General features: G+C 44.6%; 1 protein-coding gene and 1 pseudogene across 2 annotated transcripts; one reads left to right on the top strand and one right to left on the bottom strand.

The window, feature by feature from the left end:
• Positions 1-4,454: 4,454 nt before the first annotated feature.
• LOC311037116 (NEDD8-activating enzyme E1 catalytic subunit-like) lies at positions 4,455-5,777 on the bottom strand (annotated as a pseudogene). The gene has a single exon. The product of its transcript is annotated as an NEDD8-activating enzyme E1 catalytic subunit-like (transcript).
• A 779-nt stretch (positions 5,778-6,556) lies between these two features.
• On the top strand, positions 6,557-8,728 carry LOC311037901 (RNA polymerase II-associated protein 3-like; the record flags this gene model as incomplete). The annotated part of the gene is made up of 1 exon (XM_084047197.1): positions 6,557-8,728. One exon carries the CDS (start codon positions 6,557-6,559, stop codon positions 8,726-8,728), a length of 2,172 nt encoding a protein of 723 aa, XP_083903323.1.
• Positions 8,729-13,303: the final 4,575 nt, after the last annotated feature.

Raw genomic sequence — 13,303 nt, 5'->3', positions numbered from 1 at the left:
GTATTTGGAGCGTGCGTGGGGTGGGTATTTGGAGCGTGCGTGGGGTGGGTATTTGGAGCGTGCGTGGGGTGGGTATTTGGAGCGTGCGTGGGGTGGGTATTTGGAGCGTGCGTGGGGTGGGTATTTGGAGCGTGCGTGGGGTGGGTATTTGGAGCGTGCGTGGGGTGGGTATTTGGAGCGTGCGTGGGGTGGGTATTTGGAGCGTGCGTGGGGTGGGTATTTGGAGCGTGCGTGGGGTGGGTATTTGGAGCGTGCGTGGGGTGGGTATTTGGAGCGTGCGTGGGGTGGGTATTTGGAGCGTGCGTGGGGTGGGTATTTGGAGCGTGCGTGGGGTGGGTATTTGGAGCGTGCGTGGGGTGGGTATTTGGAGCGTGCGTGGGGTGGGTATTTGGAGCGTGCGTGGGGTGGGTATTTGGAGCGTGCGTGGGGTGGGTATTTGGAGCGTGCGTGGGGTGTGTATTTGGAGCGTGCGTGGGGTGTGTATTTGGAGCGTGCGTGGGGTGTGTATTTGGAGCGTGCGTGGGGTGTGTATTTGGAGCGTGCGTGGGGTGTGTCTTTGGAGCGTGCGTGGGGTGTGTCTTTGGAGCGTGCGTGGGGTGTGTCTTTGGAGCGTGCGTGGGGTGTGTCTTTGGAGCGTGCGTGGGGTGTGTATTTGGAGCGTGCGTGGGGTGTGTATTTGGAGCGTGCGTGGGGTGTGTATTTGGAGCGTGCGTGGGGTGTGTATTTGGAGCGTGCGTGGGGTGTGTATTTGGAGCGTGCGTGGGGTGTGTCTTTGTAGCGTGCGTGGGGTGTGTCTTTGTAGCGTGCGTGGGGTGTGTATTTGTAGCGTGCGTGTCGTGTGTCTTTGTAGCGTGCGTGTCGTGTGTCTTTGTAGCGTGCGTGTGGTGTGTATTTGGAGCGTGCGTGTGGTGTGTCTTTGTAGCGTGCGTGTGGTGTGTCTTTGTAGCGTGCGTGTCGTGTGTCTTTGTAGCGTGCGTGTGGTGTGTCTTTGTAGCGTGCGTGGGGTGTGTCTTTGTAGCGTGCGTGTGGTGTGTCTTTGTAGCGTGCGTGTCGTGTGTCTTTGTAGCGTGCGTGTGGTGTGTGTCTTTGTAGCGTGCGTGTCGTGTGTGTCTTTGTAGCGTGCTTGTCGTGTGTCTTTGTAGCGTGCGTGTAGATCTGTTATAGATCTGCTATTTTTGAATAGCCCAAAGAAATCTAAAAATGACACACAGATGCGTTCCCGGTCTCAAAGGGTTAAAAACTAGAAAGATGAAACCCCCGGATGGGGTTACTGAGGTTAATGTTTCAATACGCACGCACGCTGTCTTTGTAGCGTCTTTGTAGCGTGCGTGTGGTGTGTCTTTGTAGCGTGCGTGTGGTGTGTCTTTGGAGCGTGCGTGTGGTGTGTCTTTGGAGCGTGCGTGTGGTGTGTCTTTGTAGCGTGCGTGTGGTGTGTCTTTGGAGCGTGCGTGTTGTGTGTCTTTGTAGCGTGCGTGTGGTGTGTCTTTGGAGCGTGCGTGTGGTGTGTCTTTGGAGCGTGCGTGTGGTGTGTCTTTGGAGCGTGCGTGTGGTGTGTCTTTGGAGCGTGCGTGTCGTGTGTGTCTTTGTAGCGTGCGTGTCGTGTGTGTCTTTGTAGCGTGCTTGTCGTGTGTCTTTGTAGCGTGCGTGTAGATCTGTTATAGATCTGCTATTTTTGAATAGCCCAAAGAAATCTAAAAATGACACACAGATGCGTTCCCGGTCTCAAAGGGTTAAAAACTAGAAAGATGAAACCCCCGGATGGGGTTACTGAGGTTAATGTTTCAAAACGCACGCACGCTGTCTTTGTAGCGTCTTTGTAGCGTGCGTGTGGTGTGTCTTTGTAGCGTGCGTGTGGTGTGTCTTTGGAGCGTGCGTGTGGTGTGTCTTTGGAGCGTGCGTGTGGTGTGTCTTTGGAGCGTGCGTGTGGTGTGTCTTTGGAGCGTGCGTGTGGGGTGTCTTTGTAGCGTGCATGTGGTGTGTCTTTGTAGCGTGCGTGTCGTGTGTCTTTGTAGCGTGCGTGTGGTGTGTCTTTGTAGCGTGCGTGTCGTGTGTCTTTGTAGCGTGCGTGTGGTGTGTCTTTGTAGCGTGCGTGTCGTGTGTCTTTGTAGCGTGCGTTTGGTGTGTCTTTGTAGCGTGCGTGTCGTGTGTCTTTGTAGCGTGCATGTGGTGTGTCTTTGTAGCGTGCGTGTGGTGTGTCTTTGTAGCGTGCGTGTCGTGTGTCTTTGTAGCGTGCGTGTGGTGTGTCTTTGTAGCGTGCGTGGGGTGTGTCTTTGTAGCGTGCGTGTGGTGTGTCTTTGTAGCGTGCGTGTCGTGTGTCTTTGTAGCGTGCGTGTGGTGTGTGTCTTTGTAGCATGCGTGTCGTGTGTGTCTTTGTAGCGTGCTTGTCGTGTGTCTTTGTAGCGTGCGTGTAGATCTGTTATAGATCTGCTATTTTTGAATAGCCCAAAGAAATCTAAAAATGACACACAGATGCGTTCCCGGTCTCAAAGGGTTAAAAACTAGAAAGATGAAACCCCCGGATGGGGTTACTGAGGTTAATGTTTCAATACGCACGCACGCTGTCTTTGTAGCGTCTTTGTAGCGTGCGTGTGGTGTGTCTTTGTAGCGTGCGTGTGGTGTGTCTTTGTAGCGTGCGTGTGGTGTGTCTTTGGAGCGTGCGTGTGGTGTGTCTTTGGAGCGTGCGTGTGGTGTGTCTTTGGAGCGTGCGTGTGGTGTGTCTTTGTAGCGTGCGTGTGGTGTGTCTTTGGAGCGTGCGTGTGGTGTGTCTTTGGAGCGTGCGTGTGGTGTGTCTTTGGAGCGTGCGTGTGGTGTGTCTTTGGAGCGTGCGTGTCGTGTGTGTCTTTGTAGCGTGCGTGTCGTGTGTGTCTTTTTAGCGTGCTTGTCGTGTGTCTTTGTAGCGTGCGTGTAGATCTGTTATAGATCTGCTATTTTTGAATAGCCCAAAGAAATCTAAAAATGACACACAGATGCGTTCCCGGTCTCAAAGGGTTAAAAACTAGAAAGATGAAACCCCCGGATGGGGTTACTGAGGTTAATGTTTCAAAACGCACGTACGCTGTCTTTGTAGCGTCTTTGTAGCGTGCGTGTGGTGTGTCTTTGTAGCGTGCGTGTGGTGTGTCTTTGGAGCGTGCGTGTGGTGTGTCTTTGGAGCGTGCGTGTGGTGTGTCTTTGGAGCGTGCGTGTGGTGTGTCTTTGGAGCGTGCGTGTGGGGTGTCTTTGTAGCGTGCATGTGGTGTGTCTTTGTAGCGTGCGTGTCGTGTGTCTTTGTAGCGTGCGTGTGGTGTGTCTTTGTAGCGTGCGTGTCGTGTGTCTTTGTAGCGTGCGTGTGGTGTGTCTTTGTAGCGTGCGTGTCGTGTGTCTTTGTAGTGTGCGTGTGGTGTGTCTTTGTAGCGTGCGTGTCGTGTGTCTTTGTAGCGTGCGTGTGGTGTGTCTTTGTAGCGTGCGTGTGGTGTGTCTTTGTAGCGTGCGTGTGGTGTGTCTTTGTAGCGTGCGTGTGGTGTGTCTTTTGCATGCACAAGAAAATTGTGCATGCAACCACCAATTCTTTCTCTGCCCTTAGTTTCCTTTCCCTACACTGACCTATCTGAAATAAAACGAAAGAAATCCCCCAAAAGATCTTTGAGAAAGATAGATAAAGAGAAATGTGTACATACAGGTCCACCAGGGGTCTTTATTTGTTTTCCCCCTGTACACCAAATCTCTGCCAAAAACAGCAGATCTACAAGCTCAGAACACGTCACGGGCACATTGTGAGCTTGTAAATCTGTGTCTATGTTTGCCGAACGTTCACCTATAATGACATAGGCACACTATGGTTCATGTGGTTATGCACCCCCGTTCTGTCTACTGCTTCTCTCCGTTCTTCACTCTCCACTCCTTTCCTTCCCTATGTGCATTCTTCTTCTTTACACTCCTTTCCAACTGCCATTCCTTAACTCCAACCCCTTTTCAATGTTTGACCGCCTATTGTTGTCTGGGTCCTCTCATGGCTTCTCATCACACACGTGTGTGTGTGTGTGTGTGTGTGTGTGTGTGTGTGTGTGTGTGTGTGTGTGTGTGTGTGTGTGTGTGTGTGTGTGTGTGTGTGTGTGTGTGCGTGCGTGCGTGCGTGCGTGCGTGCGTGCGTGCGTGCGTGCGTGCGTGCGTGCGTGCGTGCGTGCGTGCGTGCGTGCGTGCGTGCGTGCGTGCGTGCGTGCGTGCGTGCGTGCGTGCGGGGCTATTCTCACAAACCACGAAACCATCAGCACCACACTAGTAGGCCAAGGAAGTAAACTTTTATTTAAAGGAAGTCAATGTGAGTTGGATCAGGCTGAAACCTTGCCCAAATTTGGAATCATACTGTATGTCATAGATATCATAGGTGACCGATGTCACAGGCTGGCCACAAGAAGTCTGAGGTCTGCATGAAGCTACGCCGTTCCTATGTGGTTCTCAAGATCCTCGTGATCTGATTTTTAAAATCGAAGTGTGAAGAGCATGGTCTTGGGTGTGGTCACGTCAGCTACAGCCAGCTCCTGTCCATCTGTCAGCCCCAACTCCTCCAGCGTTTTAGACAGATTTGGCCGCGTCCGCTCTTCGATTGAAACCACACCCTGCAAATACAATGTTTTCATCTTTCCTTACACTTCTGCTCTTATAGAGGGTGATTTCATCTGTAGGGAGATGTTCTCAGTCAAGTAATCAAGCATCACCTGTAGCTTGGAAGATGAAGAGAAGTGCAAGTCCAGAGGTAACTGGCTGCAGGCTAAACAGTTCTCATCTCTTTCAACCTCATACATTTCGGTGAACAGGCCGTCAGCATAATTTAAGAACATGTAGTTGTTGAGATAATTGTAGGTACGCGATGCTATTTTGAATACCTCCGTTGCACAGGCAGCTGCAATAACTGCATTTGTGGATGCCACAGCTGGGATTATCCTCTTTACAACACCCTGGGTGAGTCTGTAGGTGACTCCTGTGATACTGAACTCCGCTGCCCTCTCCAGACTCTTCTGGTACACCCACTGGATGTGCGCTGGGTCATCTCCATCCAGGGCCACACCATCTTCAAAAGGTTTCTCTTTGGGCCACAGCAGCATGCGGACATACTCGACGCAATGCTCTGGCAGCCGTGGCATAGAGGCAATCGTACACATGGGGAAGTTGATCTGAGGCGGGTAAAACGCCAGGGTGCAGACAATGCAGGCACTCATGCCAGGCATAATGACCTTTGCATTGCCTTTAAAGCCTTCAGTCCCTCCATCAATTAAAGGAATGATGGAACTGGGGTCCAGGACGCCATCCTCATACATCAGCAGTGACAGCACCATACCATTTATCCACCTCCTAGCGACTATAGAGTCTAGTCCGCAGACAATGATATGGAATCGTCCATAAAACCTCTCATCAAAGTCTTGAATTTTCTTAAAATGGGGGATCACACAACAGCCAGGAATTCGACTGTTAATAAACTCAGCTGCTACATCTGCCTTAGGCCGACCAACATCTTTAGGCCTGAAGAGAAACTGTCTGTTGAGGTTGGAGACATCAATGGTGTCCATGTCAACCACGTGGATCTTACGAAAACCTGACAAAGCCAGGTCTTTGAGGAGCTCACATCCAAGGCCACCAGCACCAATGACTAGGACTTCGCAGATATCTAATATAAACTGCAGTGACTCTGTGCTGGCTTCAAAGGCAGGATGTGTGAAGGGCCCAGATCTCTCTAGAAACTTTCTGATGTGGTTCCATCTTCCCTCCCATGCGCCCTGATCTCCAGTGCCCCCATCCACCATCATTGGCTCTTTCACCATGGTCCTGTTACTTACAAACAACAACCCTGACTGTATCAGAACCAGAACCTGTCTCCCTTTTACAACATTTACAACACCTTATATAGACAGAGCGCAGAGCTCTGGTCTGACGTCACACACAGACTGTTGCCATGAATGCTTAAAAACTTCAATCTGTGGGGGCTCCCTTACAAAGTGTCCTGAATTAGAAAGCCAGCAACAATAGTGGTGAAACACTGGCAATGGTTCTGTGCCAACTTGGAGGGTTTCTCTGCTGTTCTCTTTTCCATTGAGAACAACCATTATGTAATGGAACTATTACACTCTCAGAATTACGGGGGGCCTTGGAATGACAGTGTTTGAGCTAGTGCGTGCCAGGATTTAGAGGAGGAAAATAAATAATTTAAGTTAAATAATTAATAAACAATAGTGAGAAACACATAAAAGGGTTCTCTCGAGAAATCGAGGCCACTAATTAGTAACTAATAATAATATATAATTTGAAATATGCGCTCAGCTTCACTGAGTGCACCTTTCTAGTTGCAACTCCATATATACAGTAGAGTTGGAACTCCATACTGGGGCAAGAGTGATGTCACGGTGATTACGTCACTACATTCTACAGCAGCAGATAAATCAATATAAGTAGTGTGCAATATGACTCCATTCTTTTACACAGAAGAAATTGAACAATCCATTTGTTAAAAATAGAAGTTAATCAAGTGACAGATAAACTGCAAATAAAGATGGGGGGAAATAAAGATATTGAGTTACAAATTCTTGAAATGCAGCGGAATTCAGAGGATCTAAATAGCTTTGTGAGGGAACTGGACAGTTGGGAAACTGAAATAAAGACGAAAGACGAGGAACTGAGAACAGGAAACCTTGGAGAGATTCAGAAAGACCTCCCTGCTGTGCGCAACAAGGATTATAAAAAGAAAACCAAGAAGAAATCTGTCAGCAATGCAAAGATAGAAGACACCAAGAAAACACCAAGAATAACTGACTATAGTTCATGGGATAAATTTGACGCCGAAGAGGCTTTGGCAGTGATTGATAAGGACGATAGCCCTGTGGTATCAAATGACTCTGACCCAGAGGAACCCACTGTTGATCAAAAGAAAGCTCTGTCTGAGAAGGAAATGGGTAACAGGTTGTTCAAAGAAGGGAAATATGATAATGCTATTCAATGCTACACCAATGGGATGGATGCAGACCCGTACAATCCTATTCTTCCCACAAACCGTGCTGCCTGCTTCTACAGACAGAAGAAATATGCTGAATCTGAGTCTGACTGCAACTTGGCGATTGCGTTGGACAGCAAGTACTTGAAAGCATTTGCACAAAGAGGCGCAGCACGATTCACCCTGCAAAAATACAAATCTGCCTTGGAAGATTATGAAATGATTCTCAAGCTCGATCCTGGAAATCTTGATGCACAGAATGAATTGAAGAAAATAAATGAAGCCTTGAAACATCATGGTGGCGAAACTCCAAGTCACGTCCCACAACCCGTGGCGGTCTCTGCAGTCGACCCCAAGCATCAAAGACTAATAGTGGACCAGCAGAGGCGGCAGGAAGCGGTTGTACAGAAAGACAGGGGGAATGCCTATTTCAAAGAGGGAAAGTATGATGAGGCTATAGAGTGCTACAGCAGAGGCATGGATGCAGATAGCACTAATGCTCTCTTAGCTGCTAATCGAGCAATGTCGAATCTCAAGTTGGAAAGGTACAAGGAGGCAGAGGAGGACTGCAGTAAAGCAATATCCCTGGACAGAACATATTCCAAGGCATTTTCCCGCAGAGCAACAGCAAGAGTTGCTCTAGGCAAGCTCATAGAGGCCAAAGAAGATTGCCAGGAGTTATTGAATCTGGAACCTGGTAACAAGCAGGCACTGAATGCAGTCCGGAAAATCCTAATTGACATAGGAGACAGTGGTCTTTTGGCAACACAGGACAATGTACCAAGGAGAACAATCCCACCTATCAACAAACCACCTCACTTGCAGTCTACTAAACCACTGAGGAGAGTTGTTATTGAGGAAGTCAGTGGAAAGATCTTGGTGCCCAAGTCTAAGAGGGCCTCAGGTGTATCGACTGCCAGGCCCCAAACCCCTGGTGTAGTTAAGGAGGGTCAAGGCTCACCACTGTCAACATCCCCCGGTACTAAGATGCTAAAGGTTGAGGAGATTGCTGACATCCCTGCACAGTCACCTTTCATTGAGGAGATTTCAGACATCCCTGCACGGTCACTTTTCATTGAGGAGATTGCAGACATCCCTGCACGGTCACCTTTTATTGAGGAGATTGCAGACATCCCTTCATGGTCACCTTTCATTGAGGAGATTGCAGACATCCCTGCACGGTCACCTTTCATTGAGGAGATTGCAGACATCCCTGCACGGTCACCTTTCATTGAGGAGATTGCAGACATCCCTGCACGGCCACCTTTCATTGAGGAGATTGCAGACATCCCTGCACAGTCACCTGTTATGTTCCCTGAGCAGGATAATGTTGGAGGACAAGAAAAAGCAAGGGTAATCGCAGAGATGTCAAATGCACCCTCAAAAGTATCCCAGGTTGTCCCACCTCCTCCCACCAATGTATTTCAGCTTGAAGCTGACCTCAGGAAGATTGGAAATCAGCCTGAAATGACTTACAAATATCTGAGGCAAATTGAGCCAGAGGCATATGCAAACATCTTCCAAAATTCCCTTGAACCTGACATTCTCAGTCAGCTCTTGTACACTATAAATGTTTTCTTCACCAAGAATGAAACACCAACGCTCATACTGGAGATCCTCAGGAGTCTAGCAAGTGTGAGACGCTTTGACATGGCGATTATGTTCATGTCCTCCCCAGAGAAGAAAGTTCTACAAGAACTGTTTGACTTTCTTCACCAAGCCGACAGGGACAAATCAACCATTGAAGCCTTGCAAAAGAAATATGGAGTGTGATGCTTGAATTTCACAGAAAGTGTTGTGTTCAGCATTACCCCTGGGAGCTACCGGAGATGCCAAGCCATCTCAATTCTCAACTATTTTGTTCATTCCAGCTGCCTGCTAAATTGAACTGAGCCCTCAGAGATTTGACATTAAGTGTAATGTTGATTACACTTAATGTCAAAGGCTGATTTCCAATCTTCCTGAATTATGCTAAATCAGTTGGGTTTGGGCTGTGCAAAATAAAAGAAAAGAAAAGCACTGAGTGAATATTTTGAATAGACAAATGAGGTCTACACTCCAAAGCAACAGGTATGCCCATGGGAAGCAGCTTGCAACAACCCAAAATATACAATGACACCAATAATGTGTCTTCTGGTTTCCTTTTTTTATTTATAATAACGTTGCAAGGTTCTATTGCAAGTGCGCACCCTTGCTTACACTTCTGAAAACTGCTTAGCAAGAACAGAAAGGAGCAGGGAATGTGTGTGTGCGCGTGCATGTAATGTACTGTATGTGCGCAAACATATTAGTGCTCCTCCACATTGTGTTGTAAAGAAGCCTTGTGCTCAAAGATCTGAATGAAGTGTGTATGGTATTATTAATGACTTTGTCTTGTGTTTTATATTCCATTATTTAACGTTTAAATTGTTAAAGTTGAACGTGTTTATGAGTCAAAACACATAATCAGAGATGTGGTTTCAATTATCTAATTTGTCAAGTTTATTCATTTTATCTAATATTGTTCAAGTTTGTAGTGCTACTTTTTTCTAGTGTTTGAGTTGAATCTGCTTTGTGATAATGATAATAACAGGGCAATGATAACAAAGCAAGAAGAACATTCAAGATTCAAAGAATTTATTTGCCACATACATATTAGGTCTATGTCCCATATAGGCCCAATACAATACAATATGCAAGTAGTTAATAAAAGATGCTAATTGTATACCATATACAATATAGAATTGTGCCCTCCCTGGTTGGTATTATGTCTGTATTTTGCAGCCCAAATATACAGAATAAATAATGGATGAAGAATAGCCTACAGTACATTTACAATTGAAGATATACATTAATGACTCCAATTACAGCACAGAGAGAGTGTGTGTGTGTGTGTGTGTGTGTGTGTGTGTGTGTGTGTGTGTGTGTGTGTGTGTGTGTGTGTGTGTGTGTGTGTGTGTGTGTGTGTGTGTGTGTGTGTGTGTGTGTGTGTGTGTGTGCGCGCGCGCCGCACGCGTGCGTGTGTACTTGGTTTGAGAAGTTGAATGGGATTCAACTCTGTTGTGTAGTTTGTATGAACATGCGAACATGCAAACTAATCAAAATTAAATCCAGTTCTTCTCACACACCAACTACTTTCTATCTCTCTTACTTTTATTTTACCAGTTATGTTTCCCCTTTTCCCCTCACAATTTAGTTATGTTTCCACTGCTACTGTACCCTCCTGGCTCCTGCCAGTGAGGGGCCCCCACACTGCAGTGCCCCACGTAATGGGCACCGCATTCCCTATAAGAATATACCGTATATATACATAATATTATATATATTCTGACCCAGAATTGAAAATGGGTATGTCCCCTTCTGGAGAAGGGAACTACTGTTATGCACAGTCTATTCCTAATTTACTTACATGAGTAAATGATGATGAATAGTTACAACTTTAAAATAGCTTCCCAATAACGTATATAAACTATTGACATGGACTTAACAAATGTATTTACAAACAACATCACTAATCATGATTTGTTATTCATTTCATCAGGGTTCTGGTCTTGGCTTTTCTAGTATGAGTGTTAGAAAAGTAGGATCAGTGAGTGTTGGCAGAACTGAACGTAGTTAATCAGCCATTAACACATTTAACAAATCATTAGTGAGTAGTTTACTAATAGTTTGTTAACTAATACATATTTATAAGGCATAGTGTAGTTATGAATTATTAACATACATTTATCACGTCATTTATAATAACTAATTAACTACCAGTTTGCGAGTGATCTATTAGCTATCTGGCATAGTTAAATCCTTAACCAATATTGACAAAAGTTTAACAAGTCATTAATAACTCATTAACAGTGTTTGAATCATCTATTAAATAATATATAGCTATTCTAAAGTGTTACCAAAATATTAAATCATTTTTAGATATTTTTATTTGGTTTAAAACTTTATATAGAAAAAGTGAGTTCATCAATATTTTCAAGAATAAGTCTCCGTCTAGTGGAATAAACAATAAAATGCAAGATGGTTTATTTATGAAATGGATAAATGATGAATTAACTCATTTTAAAAAGAGAGAATGAAGAGAATTAGCAGTCTTTAGCAGTAGAATTTTGTTTCTAAGTGCTTAGCTTAACCTTACAATGACTCACAATGACCAGCAGAGGGCACCATCACTGTATAGCAACCGATAGCAACAGGTGGAGCACTGTTGCTATATCAGTAAATCTACTTAGTTACTTTACACCACTGTTAAATAACAATAATAACATTAATATTGTATTATTATTATCGTGTTGCAATATAGCCTACAGTATGTGTATAATATGAATTAAGCCATCTTAAAAAGAAAGACAGAAAGAAAGAACAAATAATTGCATGCACTGAATGAAACATGGGCAGACAGATTAGGCTGCATAGCCTACTGCATGCTTACATTACATTAATATTGCTGCCGTTTAACTGATGCTTTTATAGGTGTGAAGTGGTTTCAGTGTCTTGCTCAAGAACAGGAGGCTGTTGAAGGAGTAAGGACCAGTGTTAATTTTGGCAGCAAGTTACTGTAGTTTTAGTCATAGTCTTTTGAATAAACTTTCATTTAGTTTTAGTCATATTTTAGTGATCTGTTTTAGTTTTAGTCTACTAAATATCACATGATTTTAGTCAGTTGATTTTGTCGACAAAAAATTATTTTGGCGGGCCTTCATTATTAATGTCTTGGTAACACCTGGTTGCATGCTGAAAATAGCCGATCTACAAGCTCACAATGCATGCCAGTGCAACATGTTGTGAGCTTCAGAGCAACACCGACATTAACACTGTGAAGAACCCAATGTTTTATCTGTGGGATTGAATCTATGATTTCTACATTAAGCCTACATTAGAAGCCACTCAACTCGTTTTTTTGCTTGTAAATCGAATTGGGATTTACCATCTGTACAGCCTCTATAAAACTGCAATGCCTAAGGTGCTCAGTAGCCTAGTCTCCCATGGTCCAAACTGGACCATGGGAGTCTTCTTTCACTTCTACTCCATTACATCTCAAAGGCAAATATTGTACTTTTACTGCACTACAATTACTTAAAAACTTTAGTAACTAATTACTTTGTGGATTGGATTACTACACTATTACAAAACATACTTTAACCACTTCAGCCCTATTTAAACTTTGGCTATTTGAAAATAGCAGATCTACAAGCTCACAATGCGTCGCCATGCAACGCATTGTGAGCTTGTAGATCTGCTATTTTCAAAAGATTTTAGACATAATATGATAACTTGTGAAACAGGACATTCTGCATATTGAGTATACTTTTACTTTTGGTACTTTGTATTGATACTTTTAAGTAAAAAATGTTAGTACTTTTTCCACCACTGATGCTCACTTTGCCTTGACTCGCCTCTGAGTGACACCAGCTGTCTCTGTTTACCCTTCAAATCATGGACGAGACTGGGGTTGGTTATCACACATCATCAACACATCTCACAATAGTCATTTCTAGAGTACATTAGAGGGAAGCTCAAGTCATTGGTATTTCATTCCTTTTTATTTCCCATTCTTTCCATTTTACCCCTTTTTCTCCCAATTTAGTATTATTATACCAATCCCCAATGTTTCCTGTCATGTGTGGCCCCTGTCACTGTTAACCCCCACAGTTGGTCATGTGGGAAGGGGTGTAGACAACCACGTGTAATCACACGTTTTTAACCATCAAAGGCACTGGCACATGGTGACAACCAACCCCATCATGGGGTTGGTCCCTGTAGCTATCTATGAGGTTTCAGTAAAGAAAAGAAAGGAAAAGAAAAGAAAAGCTAGACACACCATATAAAAATTTTATTGAATAGAATCAAACACCATCTCTATAAGTACTCGCCAAGGCCGCTTGTAATTGTCTGTCTGTTCAAACCATTAATGTGAATTATCCCCTGTAACGAGCAGTGAAGAATGGGTCTTTATGATGAGGGAACAATGAGATCATTTGAAAATCAAAAAGAACATTTTGATATTCCTCAGAATCAGTTCTGGTGATACCGCTGAGGCATCTGCATGACGCAGGCCTTTGGCCTGACTATTGTATAGCTGCCTTTAATTAAGTTATCTGGTATCATGTACAATATGTTTTCAGAAGGGGTCACGAGGCCTCAGCCTACATGCTGTTTCTTAATTCTGATGGAAATGGGAAGCTGATCTCAATGTTGATTTCACTGACAGGGGATTGGAGCTTCATTCTTAGAAATTCTAAGACACAAGGAAATTGAAAGCAAGACTAATTCAGTTTAAAATGTCAAATAGAGTCAACTTCAACAGAGTAGGGGCGAAAGATTGATGGAAATCATCATGAAAATGATGGTAGCTTACTCTGGTCCACA

The sequence above is a fragment of the Gymnoscopelus microlampas genome (assembly GCF_963454915.1).
Source record: "Gymnoscopelus microlampas genome assembly, chromosome: 21".
Classification (NCBI taxonomy): Eukaryota; Metazoa; Chordata; class Actinopteri; order Myctophiformes; family Myctophidae; genus Gymnoscopelus; species Gymnoscopelus microlampas.
Note: the sequence above shows the minus strand (reverse complement) of the source record. Positions and strands in the feature narration are given on the sequence as shown.